General features: G+C 35.8%; 1 protein-coding gene across 7 annotated transcripts in view; it reads left to right on the top strand.

Moving 5' to 3' along the window:
* The window catches only part of ARHGAP12 (Rho GTPase activating protein 12), a 76,224-nt gene that overhangs the window by 39,556 nt on the left and 22,131 nt on the right, over positions 1-14,537 (top strand). For all 7 annotated transcript variants that reach the window (XM_050312674.1, XM_050312683.1, XM_050312702.1 and 4 more), the window contains 3 exons: positions 421-501; positions 8,722-8,847; positions 12,416-12,490. In XM_050312674.1, the coding sequence (XP_050168631.1) occupies positions 421-501; positions 8,722-8,847; positions 12,416-12,490 (282 nt within the window). The remainder of the gene's footprint in view (positions 1-420; positions 502-8,721; positions 8,848-12,415; positions 12,491-14,537) is intronic.

Genomic DNA, 14,537 nt, shown 5'->3' with positions numbered 1-14,537 from the left:
TTTTAAAAGTTGTTCAACAAATGCATGTATCCCTCAATTTATCAGCATTTGCTTCTTGTAATTTTATCTATAAGATCCTGGCACAGATCTGATGGAAAGATTGTGCCTCCTTAAATTGAGAATATAATGTTGATGAGAATGAGACATACCATCTTTAACAAATATCTATTTATCACAATCTCTTGTATAATATTGCAGGACTTTTCTGAGGAGTTACAGAAAGAAAAGATGTTAATGAACCCAATTCAGGATGTTGTTCTCATTGCAATCTAACCTTGGTTAATTAATGTAGGTTGCGCATTAGGCACTACTGAAGTGGATGGCACTTTATTAAAAATTAACTTTAAATCTCAGGTCTCAGAGATTTTGTTTCAACTGTCACTCTGATTACATTTTGTATCATCACATTTCTTTCTGCAGTGGATAAAACATGCAGATGAACAAGGTAGACCATACTACTACAGTGCTGATGGTTCCCGATCAGAGTGGGAGTTACCTAAGGTGAGTGACCTAAAAAGAAACTTTAACAACTTGGGGCTTTCCCCTCCTCCCGAATACATGTTCTGTGGGGCCTTTAATGGGAGTTATTCACCACAAGAGGACTTAAATATTGCACTTTGTTATTTATTGCATTTTTGTGTAATTTTTGAATGTGAAGAGAAAAAAAAATACTCAGGGACATGAAAAATGGATGTATGTAATTATTCACATGTCAAAGGAGATCTTGTATCTCTGCTGAACTGAGCTTTTCATGCAAGGCTGCAGAATAATATCTGTGATTTTGCTGTGATAAGGAAACCTTTGTAGGAAAAAAAAGAAATTTGTTTTCACTGAAAAATGTTCCTGAGAAACTGGTCTATTTTTAGTAGCCTCCAAAATGCTTATAAGACAACTGTTGAAAAACAAGTTTCAGCAGAGTTTTGAGGATGACACAGTTTCACAAGAATTGTGTTCTGGTATTTATTAATTTTGTAATGAAAATACAAATTTTGTAAGGAAGTGACAGATCTTGGGACACTTGGTAGTCTGAAGATGCACCTAATACTATTTAATTCTTGTTTTCACTTTCAAAAACTGTAGCGCATTTGCCATAATGAAGTTGTTACATACATCTTTTCTCCTGATAGGATGCTTGTTCAATCCTACATAGTAAGGTGTGACCAGTAAAAAAATTGTTTCACACAGACTTGTGTGCATAAATGTATGAAAGAGCATGTTTCTCCCTTACTGTTTCATCAGTACAAAAATCAGTGTCCTCAGTCACTTTCACTTAGAAAGGAGCAACCTTAATAGATAGTACTTTCATAATATTTGTGAGAAAATATTTACATTTAAGTTTATGAGTGAAGTTAAATACTAAACTGTTTTGTTATGTCAGTTGAATTTGTATCTGAGTCACTGAAGAGTTGAGTTAACTTTGTGAATTCTCCTGTGTTAGTTGGATGTGAGAACTTAAATTTTGTAACAATATAATCTGTACTTCTTGGTTTTAAAAGATATGTAGCTATTGCTTTATTATCAGATTTATTAGGTGTCTGAAAATCTGATAGAACAGGTTTTACCTGAAGCAATTATTTGTTCAGTATATATCAATGAAGTTAATTTTGGGGAAAAATACCTTGGGTACTTCATTCTATGACTCCTGTAATGCAGAAAGTTTTGACTTGGAAGAAGTTGGTTTTCATTAAAATGGATTGAGCTTGGATTTGAACTAAATAGCAAATTGCCTTTAATCTAACTACAATAAATCACAAAGATAATCTAGTACTGTTACCTGAGGCTTATTAGGATTTCTTCTAGTATCTATTAGTGCATGCTATTTTAGTGATTCTAAACAAAATCTGAGTTCTGTTGCATTAACAACCACCTCTAGAATGAAACATAGCCTTTGTTTTAGAATTCATGATCTGATATGCTTTAGTTCTTGTTTATATGAAAATCATCACTTATTACTGTTACAAATTTTCCTTGAAAATGATGATTTCTTATTATTCATTTGGGCAGAATGTACTTTTTAATTCCTTCTTGAAACTAGTAAATCTGGGCTGGCAGCAAATGTAAGGTTAACAGAAGAAAATGAGCAATTGACTCTTGGATTCCTGGTCCAAGAGCCTATGTATTTCCAGAAATCCTTAGCTTTTAACTTTAAATGCTTTAAATATTACAACAAAATATTTTTGTCTAGTTTATGTAACTATATATTTGGAGATGTTATTCGTGTGAGTAATTAAGTGTGATTGAAGATTAGTCTCTCAAAGATCTTGCTGAAGCTGGCTCTAAATGTACTTAGAGCAAATGAGTTGGGAGGACAGTGGAGACCACAAAACTGCTTTGAAGAAAAATAATCTATATTGAAAACTCTCATGAGTAGTGAAAGAAAACCATGGAAAGACTTTGGTGTTATAACACTTGCTTAAATAAAAAGTAAGTTACTAGGAAAAAAATCCTACTCCTGGTCAGTTTTAGATCCCAGTGTATTTAGTTCAAATATTGCCTTCCAAAACTTGTGAAATAAAGCATGGAATAGCATGGTCATGTAGTGCTGTTAAACCAGAAAAAGAAGATAATCCTTTTGTTAGTAATTTTGTTAATAATCTGGACTTCATTAGAACTAAAAATGGTTCAGAGGTTTCTGTAAATAGCACACTAGCTGAGCTAATACTGTGACATTAAAAATCTTCATGGTAATAGCATTAACTGTAAATGTGCACATGCTTGGGAAACACAGTATTCTTGTACGTGTGCTAAAAATTATGAGGGTGTATGTTGGGAAGGGAGGGCAGTTACAAAACAAATTACTTTAGACAGTCTCACAGAAAGCCCTCCAGTCATGTGAATTTAAATAACATCTAGGAATAGCTGAATGCCTCTGGCTAAAAACAATGTTTCAGATGGAGTAGCTTTGACAACTGCTGAAAAGTCTATTAAGGCTCATGACGACTGTGACCCAGCTTTCTGTAGTGAAAGAGAAGAACATAGTGAATTAATCTTTAAAATGGATAGTAATATTTTAACATAGTCTCTACTACATCTTGCAAAAGACTTTGAGTTTTCTGCTGTGCAGCATTCTGTTGGTTTTTGCCAGTTATCAGAAAAACCCCAAACAACCAAAAAACCCAACCAACCAGCTAATAAAAGTTCATTCCTGCGCAGATCACTATGATAAAATATGTTTATTTCCTGTGTAGTGAATGAATAATACCTAAATCATGCTGAGAAGGGCTTACAGCCCTATTCCAGAAACCTAGTTTTCTTATATGAGTTTTATGACTTTAGCAAATGAGAAATCTGTATTAAGGGTGGGGGTAATTAAATTGATCTCAGGAGTGACAACACTCTAATTTCTAAAGTTTTTAAAAAGTTAATCTATCAAAATTACAAAAAAAAAAAAAAGGAGGAAAGCTACGTAATAGATATTGAATAAATAGCTCAAAGGGGAGTTAGAGAGGACAACCTAATAAAAAGTAGAGATCAAAGATCTCTGATTTTCAAAATGTATTCCTAGGCCAATACCTGGACTCCTCTGAGTGAGCTCTCTGAGCCTTTGAAAGAATATAAATTAATACTGTAATCCTCCAGAGTGAACTCATAGTTTTGGTGTTAATATTTACAGACTGTGACATTGCAATTGCAAGTTTTCTTCTCTCAAGTGCCTGCAGCATTAGCTCCCCTTGCTGTATCCACAGAGGAAGCAGTAGGTGGAGGAGCTTAATTTTTGGCAGTCTTAATGGACCAACACTCTATTAATTCACTCTGTGCACTGTCAACATGGCGTATGAGCTCAGTGGACTCAGTTCTGGTACTCGGGGAATGATTTTCCTGCTGGAGACCTGAATTGTGTCAGACAGAGTGTGCTAGCTGAAAAAATGACAGTAAAACATGATGCAGGTAATGTCAGGAGGATATCATACAATCAAATGGTGAAGGGAAATTAATATGAGAATATGTAAATAGGTCTTGGTTGTCTTCTGGTAAATTTGTCTCGTTCTGAGCTGTGCTGCTCCTTTTGAGGTGACAAACTGTGCATGTTGGCAGTGGTAACTACTGCAATTCAGTGTACTAGACAATATTATCAGCTTCACATTCTTGTCCTAAAATTTTGATTGCTTGGTGGAAGTTGAGACAGTCTAGGTGGTCCAAGGATCTAAATAATTTTTAATGACACAAGTGGTACAACAAACCTGAGATAAGTATGAGAAGACTTCCCCCCCCCCCCCTTTTTCCTTTCTGTTTAATGTAATAATTTGTACTCACAAAGCCTGATCTGGTCTTCCTCATTTGTTCTGGTATTTGGTGGTTCCCACCCCTCTACCCTCCTCCCAAAGAAGATGAGGGAGGAGAGGAAAGTGCCCCCAGCTTTTGCTTAGGCAAGCAGTAGGACCTGTGGCAATCAGTGCTGACTTGGAGCTGCTCATCAAAGATGAGCAGTCTTGGTGATCCTGAGATTAAAAGGTGAAGCAATGGGCATCCAAGACAGCAAAGCAAACAGAGCAGGTTATCCAGAGGTGTCTTTCAGTCACTTTTACAGTGGAGCTGGATCTGCTTGTCCCGGGGGTCTCTTCATTCTGTATGGGGTCTGTTCAGTGCAGCTGATGCCTCCAACTGCTGCCACCCAGGCATCCTGCGGCAGAGAATGAGGAATCATTTTCCCTAGAGAAGGAAAAGGAATGAAGTCCTTAAAAGGAAAAAAAAAAATCTCTTATTTATTTATGTAGGTTAAAAAACAAAAAAGATGTTACTGATTTAGTTGATAAGAAAAGCATAAGCTGTAATGTAGGTGTTTATCACAACACAGAAAAAGTTTATTCAAAACCAGTGACAATGGTAGCACTAGAAAGTTATTTTGTTCCGAAACAACATTTAATTTTTTTAAAATAGAGAATCTTCTATTTCAGACAGTATATTGGGACAACTGCCAATAACATATGAGGTGCTAAAGGGTACTAGGGGTAGCACAAGAATTTTTTAAATGCTGCTGCTTTGATCACTGATTGCATGAAGGTAAAATAGTTAACTTCAGGTCTTTACTGACTTTCAATACCCATTGCTTCTCAGTCTTTTCTCCCTTCACCCACCCAGTTCCTTTCATCTGGCTGAGGATTTGTTAACACAAACCAAGAATAATATTTTTTCTTTCCTAAAGCTGACATATCTGTGTCATCTCTGTAAGAATGGGGACAACTGCTACAAATAACTTGGAGGTGTTACATTTATTTCAGCCACAATTAGGCTAGGACAGAGCCTTGAGCCATGCCACATATCAGGTTAAAATTAAATATAAATCACTCAGCCAGTTGAGAGGGTTAGAAAATTTTATACCAAGGCAAAGAAAGCCTTTAAGTAGACAGTGAAGGTATTGAACAAATTCAGCAATGAAAAGAATGTGACCTAAATTTATACCACTGATGTCCTTAACCTACACCAAGAGCTGTTACAAGAAGATGTGTGTTTTACTTGGTGTGTACATTCAGAGAATGAAAAAATTACTCATGTGCTCACTTTGTGATAGGAGGTGCTCCCAGTGAAATGGGAAACAAATTTGAGTTTGTGGAGGATTTTCAAGGAGGAGAAGTGTGTATATTTGGAGTTGTGTGCTACATTATAAAAAAGCTTTAGACTTAGGAAAATAACATTGCACCTTAAGAAGGTGCTATTAAGGCACATGGTTGGAGCAGAGTTATCCTGTCAGGCAGTGTCTTGGGTGGGTCAGTTTTATTGCAGTGTAGGGCCCTTGTCTGATCTCAAGATTACCCCAAGGCTTAGGCCTAGAAAGCCTTCTTAGAGTTATGTAAAAACAAGATTTTGTGTGAGGGAGGCAATCCCAACCTAGTTGCTTATTGTTGCTGGTAAACAGTGGTAAATATTGTAAAATGTTTGTGGGAGAGACAGCAGCTCCTCTGCAGGTGGGAATCCTGTAGTGTGTCAGTAAGTGAATCAGAGCTGAAGCTGTTCTGCAAAGGTTTTTTGAACTAAAATTGGGTAAGAGCAGACCAAAGAGTAGAAGGGTGGTGTCATCCAACCTAGTGAAGGTACTGGCTCTGGCTGCTTCCCTCTAGCCAGTGGACTCTGCCTGGTCTAGAGGATGGAGAGTTCTGTTGGACAGTGTGGAGCAGTGTCTGAATCTCACTCTGATTCTCCTTGGGGATCACAGATCAGTCTGTGTATTTTAAAAGTGGAGGCTTGTCTTGACCCAGAAATATATAAGCTTTTTATTTCCACATCACTTCCCCCCCCCCAACCTCTCCAGTTTTACTATTTATAATGAATAAAACAAACAAAAAACAAACCCCACATAAAGATCTGAGCAAAAAATGTTCACTTGAAGTCTCTATTGTGAGAAAATGGGGCAAAAATGTCAAATGTTCCCTTTAAAGACTTGTCAGTTTACTAACACTGTTTGCATCACCAATGCAAATTATTTAAGCTGCTAAGATGCATATAGCTTGGTGTTCCAGAGTTTTTAGCAGAGCTTTGTTGATGAGCTCCATATACTGTTGCTTTGCACATTCTTTTCATTGCTTTCTTGTTAAATATGTTTAATAAAACTTGAACTGAAGGTCCTTTCTCCTTCAAGATGGTGTTGTCTGTTAGATAAGTTAACTCCTGATGGCTTGTGATAGTATCAAAGGCACCTTTTAAATATAGAACACCTGTAATTAGGCTTGTGCCCATATCCTAACATAATTTAAGTCTATGTTAAGATATGGGCACATATCTGAACATAAGTTAGGATACGTGCACATATCTTCACATAGACTTAAATTCAGAATACATTACTTTAAAATATGTCTTTGTTTAAACTTCAGTTCCTCAAGTTACTCAAATGGAAACTGCGCTGAGGATTTCCATAAATAATGTACGCCAGTGTCACTAAAGTGTAAATCTGTTTCTGAAATAAGCAGTTCTGTTTCACAGCAAGAAATGTTTGAATTGCCTACTTAAATAGGTTAGAGCTGCTGCAAGGAATGATGTTTGTTGCAGCCTTTTGTGATTTAGATGTAGTTTCACTGAAAATTGTTTAGATTTTAGTTGTAATACTGATGGGCAATGTTGTTGCAGATTGCTCAGCTTGCTGCTGCAGTTTGGGCTGTAGGAGCATCTGCAGAGTAGTATTAGGGCCCTTGAAACACGAATAATGGTTCAGCTTTTGATTTAACAAGGAGACTAACAGAGAATTGCTTGAAACCTCACCATTGTAAGGAAGCAGTTGTCATGTGAGTGTAAATGTGCTGAACCCAGTACAAAGGCAGTGCAGGCTCGGAAGTGAATTTCTGCAGTGACAACCAATACACTTCTGTCTGTACATGAGATACCGACTTTTATTCTTGGTACTGCAAGATCCGTTCACTGGGGAGTATTTTTCTCTCTTGTGCCTATTGAAATAATGTAATGAAACATTAGAGTTATTTAGCTTTTAAACATCTGTTGACTAATTGGAGCATTAGCTCTGTTCACAGTGAAATACAAAACTAACTCAAGCATTGTGACTACCATGGCAGTAGTAATGCTAGTTCTTTATTTGGGCAATAAATATAACTATTATGCCATTTAGCTTAGATTTAGCATTTGTGTTGTTTAGGTTACACCTTGCCATGCTTTGTTGCTATGTGCAGGTATAGGTTTTTCTGTCTTTGAAGGCCTGAGGCTCTGAGCTTACAGTAGGAATCAGTAGCAAAATAATAGCAAAATCAGTAGCAAAACATAGAACTGCTTGCAAAGATTATTGCTTTAGCCTTCTCAAATAAAGGGGGCACTTGACTTTCCTTACTTTTTACCTGGTGGATTCTAGTACTTTACAGGAGTCCAAAAATATCACCTAAATTTGTTTCTATGTATAGATTTTAGTTTGATAATGGCTAGAAAGAATGTTTTTTTTTTTAAATTACTTTAAAACCTATATGCTGATGTTGTCTCTTATTATTTGTATTTTCAGTATTAAACTTTGTTTGAAATATTTTTAGAACTATTTATAATGTATTGATTGTTACGATGTAAAATGTCAACACCAGTAATGATAAATATGCTACAGTTCTGAGATCTAATTAAAAGCTGTGCTCTTCTCATGACCTTCACATTTTCTCAGTCTGTCTTTGCATGAGTTACTAGAAAACTTATGTTATGGTAAATACAGTCTGTCCTTGGATGTTACAGCTCTAATAGATCTTAAAATTATTTCCTGATAAATATTTATTTTCCATGGTTATGGAATGTGTAGATTTGTACATGGTGGGTATGTTCCACACCAGAAAAATCTTTAAGTAATTTGGTGTGTTTATTCTGAAAAAGCAAGTCCTCACCCTCAAGTTTTTCTCTCTTAGGCATCCCAAATCTTTGTGTTAAAGAGTTAATAATGCTGTAGGACTGTCAGTGCAATATGAAGAGTGAATGATTAAATCTTGTATTTATTGTAATTCCTTGGGGGTTCTCAATACCCTGTTGGGTTGCAAAATCAGCAGTAAGCTCTTGCATAAGAAATCAGATATCTCTCTGCTAATGGAGAGTATTATCCCAACAGGTCAGTCTTAGTTACTGCTTCAAAGAGGACTGACTGCAGGAGAGAGTTCTGAAGACCAAATGTGAAATAAAACCAAGGCCGTTTTCTCATCCTTGGGTGACTCTAGGAATCTGAAAGTTTGCACTGTTTAGGCACATAACTGGTATGTCCAAGTCTCTTTTGCATGAATTAGATTCTACTTACACTTTTATTTTTCTCTTCTTCAGTATAACGCTTCACCACAGCAGCAGAGAGATATAATAAAGAGTAGGAGTCTGGACAGGAGGCTACAGGAACCAATAGTTTTAACAAAATGGAGGCACAGCACAATTGTGCTGGACACCAACGACAAGGTAGGAGCAAGCTCAACAGCATGCTGAATTACCTGCTGTTTCTGGTGTGTGAAGTATTTAATGTAACAGAAATGAGTAAGCGTGAATTTCTGAAATTTCATTTTTATGTTCTCTTGTATCATTGTGTATAATGTTCAGCAAAAGCAAGGGCTGTTCATTAACTTTACTACTGTTACTTTGTGAATAGTAGCACTTTTCTTGTTGTCCTTGAAGTATTTTAACTAGTGTTAGTCCAGGAGCTGGCATTTACAACGATTTTACATATGATTGGGATTTTCCCAATTCGGTTTAAGCTATGGATTGTAATTAGGGTTTGGATGAGAGAATTATGAGATTTGTTTGAGAACTATGGATGTGGGCAAGGCTTTCCTGTAAGGTATAGTGATATTTCAAGCCTAAATGTTTTAATTGTAGGAAACACCAAATAGAAATACACCTGAAAGATTGCAGGCGAATAATAATTGAAACGTACATAGAATCGAAATAAAACTTGCATTTGCTAAAGTAAAAACTATGACATAAGGATTTAAATAGTAGTGTTATATAGTGGATTTATCTCTTTAATGAAGATTCCTTTGAGTGCCACTGTAATATCTCGAGGAAAGAGGAAAAGCTCTGTGTGGTTATCTCAGAGTTTTAACATTGTTATTGGAGGGCAGAGGACAGTACTGAAAGTGCTGAAACACTGGGCTTTGATCCTGACCAGAGCTGAGCTGGTGTTTAGTCTGAAAAGAGCTGTGGGTCAGTAACAACAAAAGATGTTTTCTGCCCCTTCTTGATAGTCTGTTTTGAGCTGCCCAGTAACAGATTCTGTTTAGGCCAACAAGAAGACAGGGCCTCTCCCTTGCTCTCCCTCTGCCTGTCTCTCTCCACTTAGACTTCTGTCCCAGCCATTTCTGCTTGTGCTGGGACCCTCTGCCTGTGGGTGAGGAGAGCTGATGTGAGCTGAGCAGGGAGGAACTGAAACGGGTGGTGTAGGGTGGTGACTTGCTGATTCCTGTAACTTCACTGCAGTCTGTCCCAAGATTCATGGAAAATTAAGTAGTGATGCTGAAATGTTAGCACAGACTACTCAGAATGAGATACCAGGAAATGGCATTGTAAACTTCCTTTTCCTAAAGATATAAGAAAAAAATGAAATGAATGTAGATTTGGGAGTGTAAGGAAAAGCCTGTGAGTGGGCTTGTGTAATCACAGATGTCAAAAGCAAATTTAAATGGACAAAACACAGTAGTTGTAATGAAAAGGGATTTGCTACTCAGAACTTTACTTGCTTGACTTGTAGTTTCAGTACATTTTAATGGACTTCCTTTTCAGGAGTTGACTTAGTTCTTCAGAATAGGATTTATTGGATTTGATCTTGAGCTTTTGAGTTGTCAGTTCAGAATATATCCTGTGTGGTGTTGAGGAGGCAGTGGACCGTGGTTGGCTGGAGAGTTTGCACCTGTGCACGTTAGTTTAGCTTGAGGGATTTTGAGATCCTGCTACTGCTCCTTTCCCCTCCTCCTCCTCTTCCTCTGCCTTAGACGTCCTTCTGTACTCAGTGTGTGTTGTGGCACTGCATGAGAGACAGCCTAGATGGAGTCCTGATAAATCAAAACTGAGTAGACACTTCTAGCCTCATGTGCAGTTTATGCCTCACAGGTATGAACAATTTTGTTGGAGATGGCTTAATGTTTTGCCTTTGCTTTTAAAGTAAGACTTTTTAATTTCTGGCACAAGATTTACTTCTGTTTTTAAAAAGACCTTTATGTAGTGGTGCACTGAATGAAGAAGCTTTTAAAAAGCATTGAATAAGGGGAGCTGTTTACATTTCCTCAAGATGCAGTGTTCACGTATCAAGAACTTAAACATAGTGAAGCAAACAGGAATGTGTACAAATCCTAAGTTTAATAACCAAAAGAAGTTGTATATATCAACCACATTTATAAAGTCTAAGGCAGTAGACTAATGTTCCTTTAACAACTTCAAAGCTTATAGGCAGCATGTATTTTTTAATGATAACGAGACTTACAGTTCATATAAAGCACAACATTAGTGCTTTGAGAAAATTAAAACTACATAGTGGAGCATTAAACTGTTCTGTGGAAAGACAAATAAATTTTTGGTGCATTTATGCACCTGTTTTATTACCACTAGTGGGCACACTGTTAATGTATTTGCTTTAAATTAGTATGTGAAAAGGGAATAGTTTGTTATCACAGATACTGGATTTCTTGTTCCAGAGTTGCTTACTGTATGAAAGCTCTCTCAAATTCAGAATGAAATAGGAATGAAAACAATTGGTATTTGTCTGGATAGGCACATGAACCCCAACTTTACTTTTTAGCTGACTCCTCGGGAAGCTATTTTCTTTTTATTTTCCTTATTTGCTCTTCCTGGAAAAACAACAGAACTCAATTGTATGAAAATAGACCAGTCAGAAGAGTACTTGAAATGTGTCAGAGTGAAAGTATGGGTTGCTATGGCTCATCAGAATTTGATGATACCAAACATACTTATTAACCGTTTATTGGCTGTGGCACATATCTGTATACAGCCATCAGCTAAAAAATTTCGTAATTAGAGGAAAAAATACTTTTCTGGGAGGGACAGCATTGATTTTCTTAAATTGAACAATATTTTTCTCTTTGCAGACATCTGAAAATGTGGAACTTTTAGGCTGTTCTTAGGAGTGCTAAAGATCTATAATTGTGCTACTGAAAACTAGTGGGCCGCTCCTGTAGGTAGATTTGCAAGTGAATTTTAAAGCACAGGTGGGCAGAGTGTTATGTAATGCTGCAAAAGCAAACTGAATTGAGGAGAGCTATCAAGGGAGTTAAAAAAGAGGGAGTGGGGAAAATGTGTTAATGGTGGCAGAGAAAGCAATGTTTTTCTTTCATTTGAAAATCTTAACCAGATTTTTAAGCAACATATTTGTGCAAAGCAATCATTACTTCAGAGGAAATGTACATGCCTTGGGGTTTTTTTGCTCCAGATGAGCAATTTTTCTAGTTTTCAGAGATTTAGTACTTTACTTTAATATATAGTTAACATTTAGTTTAAAACAAAACCCCAAATCTCTAGAGATTTTCAGAGTTTGAGTATAAGGAGATTAATGATCATTACTCACAAAAATTGAGTTGGTGTATGTTTTTCTACACATAGAACAATTTATTATACTAATCTTATGTTTACTAACCACACAGACATATTTTGTTCTTTTAAATGTTAGTATTTAATATGTGATACCCTGTAATAAGTAAATATACTTCATAATTTGATAGCAGTGTCAGACAAAAGACCTGCCCCTTAATAAGGATGAAGGCTTTGCTTTAAGCTGATACAGCATGTATTAACATTTTTTCTTCAAATGGTTATTAACCCAGTTTGAGTGTTGTCTGTAAATCTTGTAAGAACACTATTTAGTAAGCAAGTTTAGAATATTGCTGTCTGAGAATATCATGAGTGATGAAAAGTACTTTTTTTCCTAATATGTGAGTCTGTAAAAAGAGAAAAGTATCTTTAGGGTTTAGAAAAAAAATTGTAAGAAAAATAATAACTTATATTGACTATTTGAATTTTATAGGAATCATCAACTGCTTCTAAGACCAGCTTTCCTGAAAATGAGTCCTCTCCTTCTTCACCAAAGCATCAAGCCACAGTCAGTATGCAAAGTGTTTAAATAGATAAGTAGATGTTGTAGAAACGGGGCTATTCATGACTAGAGAATTGAGGGTAAGCCTTCTTGTTGTTGGGAAAAATAATGGGATAAAACTATTTGAAGGCTTTTCATATTAAAAGGAATGCATTACATCCAACTCTGCTTTCAGAAAAAAATGTAAATTTCTTTGGTTTAAACACAATTTAGTAATATGAGATTAAATTAGAAATTCACTGTGAAATAAAGTTATGTCTAATTATGTAGAACTCAGTTTACTTCCTCCAACAGTCGCATCTTCTCATCTAACATCTTGAGAGGTAAAAATAGAAACAGATTCCCCTTCTTCACAGAATCCCTCATTGCCAGTAGTCAGTAATAGTTTGTAGTATTCGATATCTCTAATTTTGACTTGTTGTTTCAGTCTTCTGAAAGAGACAGAGAACCTGGCATAAATAAAATATGTCCTTTTGATTTAGTAAAATAATTAGTGGGTGAAAAACTTAAACCTGTCAAACCTGTGTGAATGTTTAATGGATTTTTAAATTTCAGTTTATATTTTAAATGTGATTCCTTTTTAAACAGTGGGGAATAATAAAAAAAAAAATTAAGGTTTTATCCTTTTTATTTTGGAACTGTACTACAGCAGTATTGAAATAAGTAACTTGATCAATTTTACCAGCCCTTTAGTAGGAACCTCAGGGCATTAAAGGCACAACTTCTCTAGTTTCATTCTTACTCTGCATGTGGGGGAATGGTTCCCTGGCTTATTCCTGATAATCCATTCTTAGAACTCTTCAAACAGTTTCTCACAATAAAATAAACATTGTTTATTGAGCAAGCATAGTTGATAGCCTTACACAAATGCAACTATTGCTGCATGTGATCTAATTTCTTTAAATAGGGCTTAGACCTTACATTTCCAAAATTGTGTTTTTCAGAAGAATTCACTACTACTCCAGATAATAGACAAAAAAAAAATCCATATTTTCTTTAGCTATCCCCTGAGATTTAAATATTCCAAAGAAAGCTGGTAAATTTTGAGTATTTTGATCCTTAACTTGCTTTCCACTTCTTTCTCCCGATCACATTAATTTTCCTGTTAGTACCCCCTAGTGTTGCTGCTAAGTAGGGCATTATGATACTTTTTCTGAATACCTCTTCTGTGGAGCATCCCCACTGGTCCCATCATGAGTAATTTATTAAAACTATACTTTATTTCAGAAAGTACAGGTTACTCAGTCACTGTGAAAGATGGTGAAAGGCTGTTCTGCTTATTAAAGCCAGAGGTTTGTTAGAAGGGTGCAGTGCATAGGACTGCATGGATCACAAAGTCATCTAAAAAATGGGATCATTTGTTTGGCTTTTTAGAGGGTTAGTGAGGGAAGGGACTCACTTCCTCTGTTGAAAATATCAGCCTTGGAAAATAATGCATATGTCACTGACTTGGGAAAACATTCCAAGCCAATGAAGATATTAGATTGAGTAAGAGTAATAGATACCATTGGACTGAAATAACATCTGATCCACCAGCTGAACACCTTTGTCCTTTAACATGTCCTTTTTGTATTTTATGTGCTGGACTTGAAACATGTAGGTAAAATTTTTAAGGTTCATGAAAAACAGATCCGTGTCTCTGGCAAGAAAGTTGTCATGGTATTCCAGCAAAAAAAAAATTTCTTCAATATAATATTCTGCAGTTATGGTCCACTTAAATTTGAGATTTAGAGGAGAATGCTGAAGATTTATCTTGTGTTTTCGTTTTATCTAGAATTGCAGTCATTTTTTAAGGATAAAACTAATTTGGATACTTTCAATAATTGATTGGTTCAACTAATAACTTAATTCATAAATTAAGTTAGAAACTGTTACTGAAAAGGAATTGATTAAAAAAAATGTAATATTCTTTTAGCACCATCAACTGGGATGACAGGAGAAAATGATAGAATTTGATACCTCATCTTGAGATGATGATATAAAGGAATGGTTTTACTTTTTGTCCTAGAATACTTTTTCAAATGTTCCTTTATATTACTATTTTTGCACGGAA

The sequence above is a fragment of the Myiozetetes cayanensis genome, unplaced genomic scaffold (genome assembly GCF_022539395.1).
Source record: "Myiozetetes cayanensis isolate MyiCay16 unplaced genomic scaffold, myiCay2020 scf1, whole genome shotgun sequence".
Classification (NCBI taxonomy): domain Eukaryota; kingdom Metazoa; phylum Chordata; class Aves; order Passeriformes; family Tyrannidae; genus Myiozetetes; species Myiozetetes cayanensis.
Note: the sequence above shows the minus strand (reverse complement) of the source record. Positions and strands in the feature narration are given on the sequence as shown.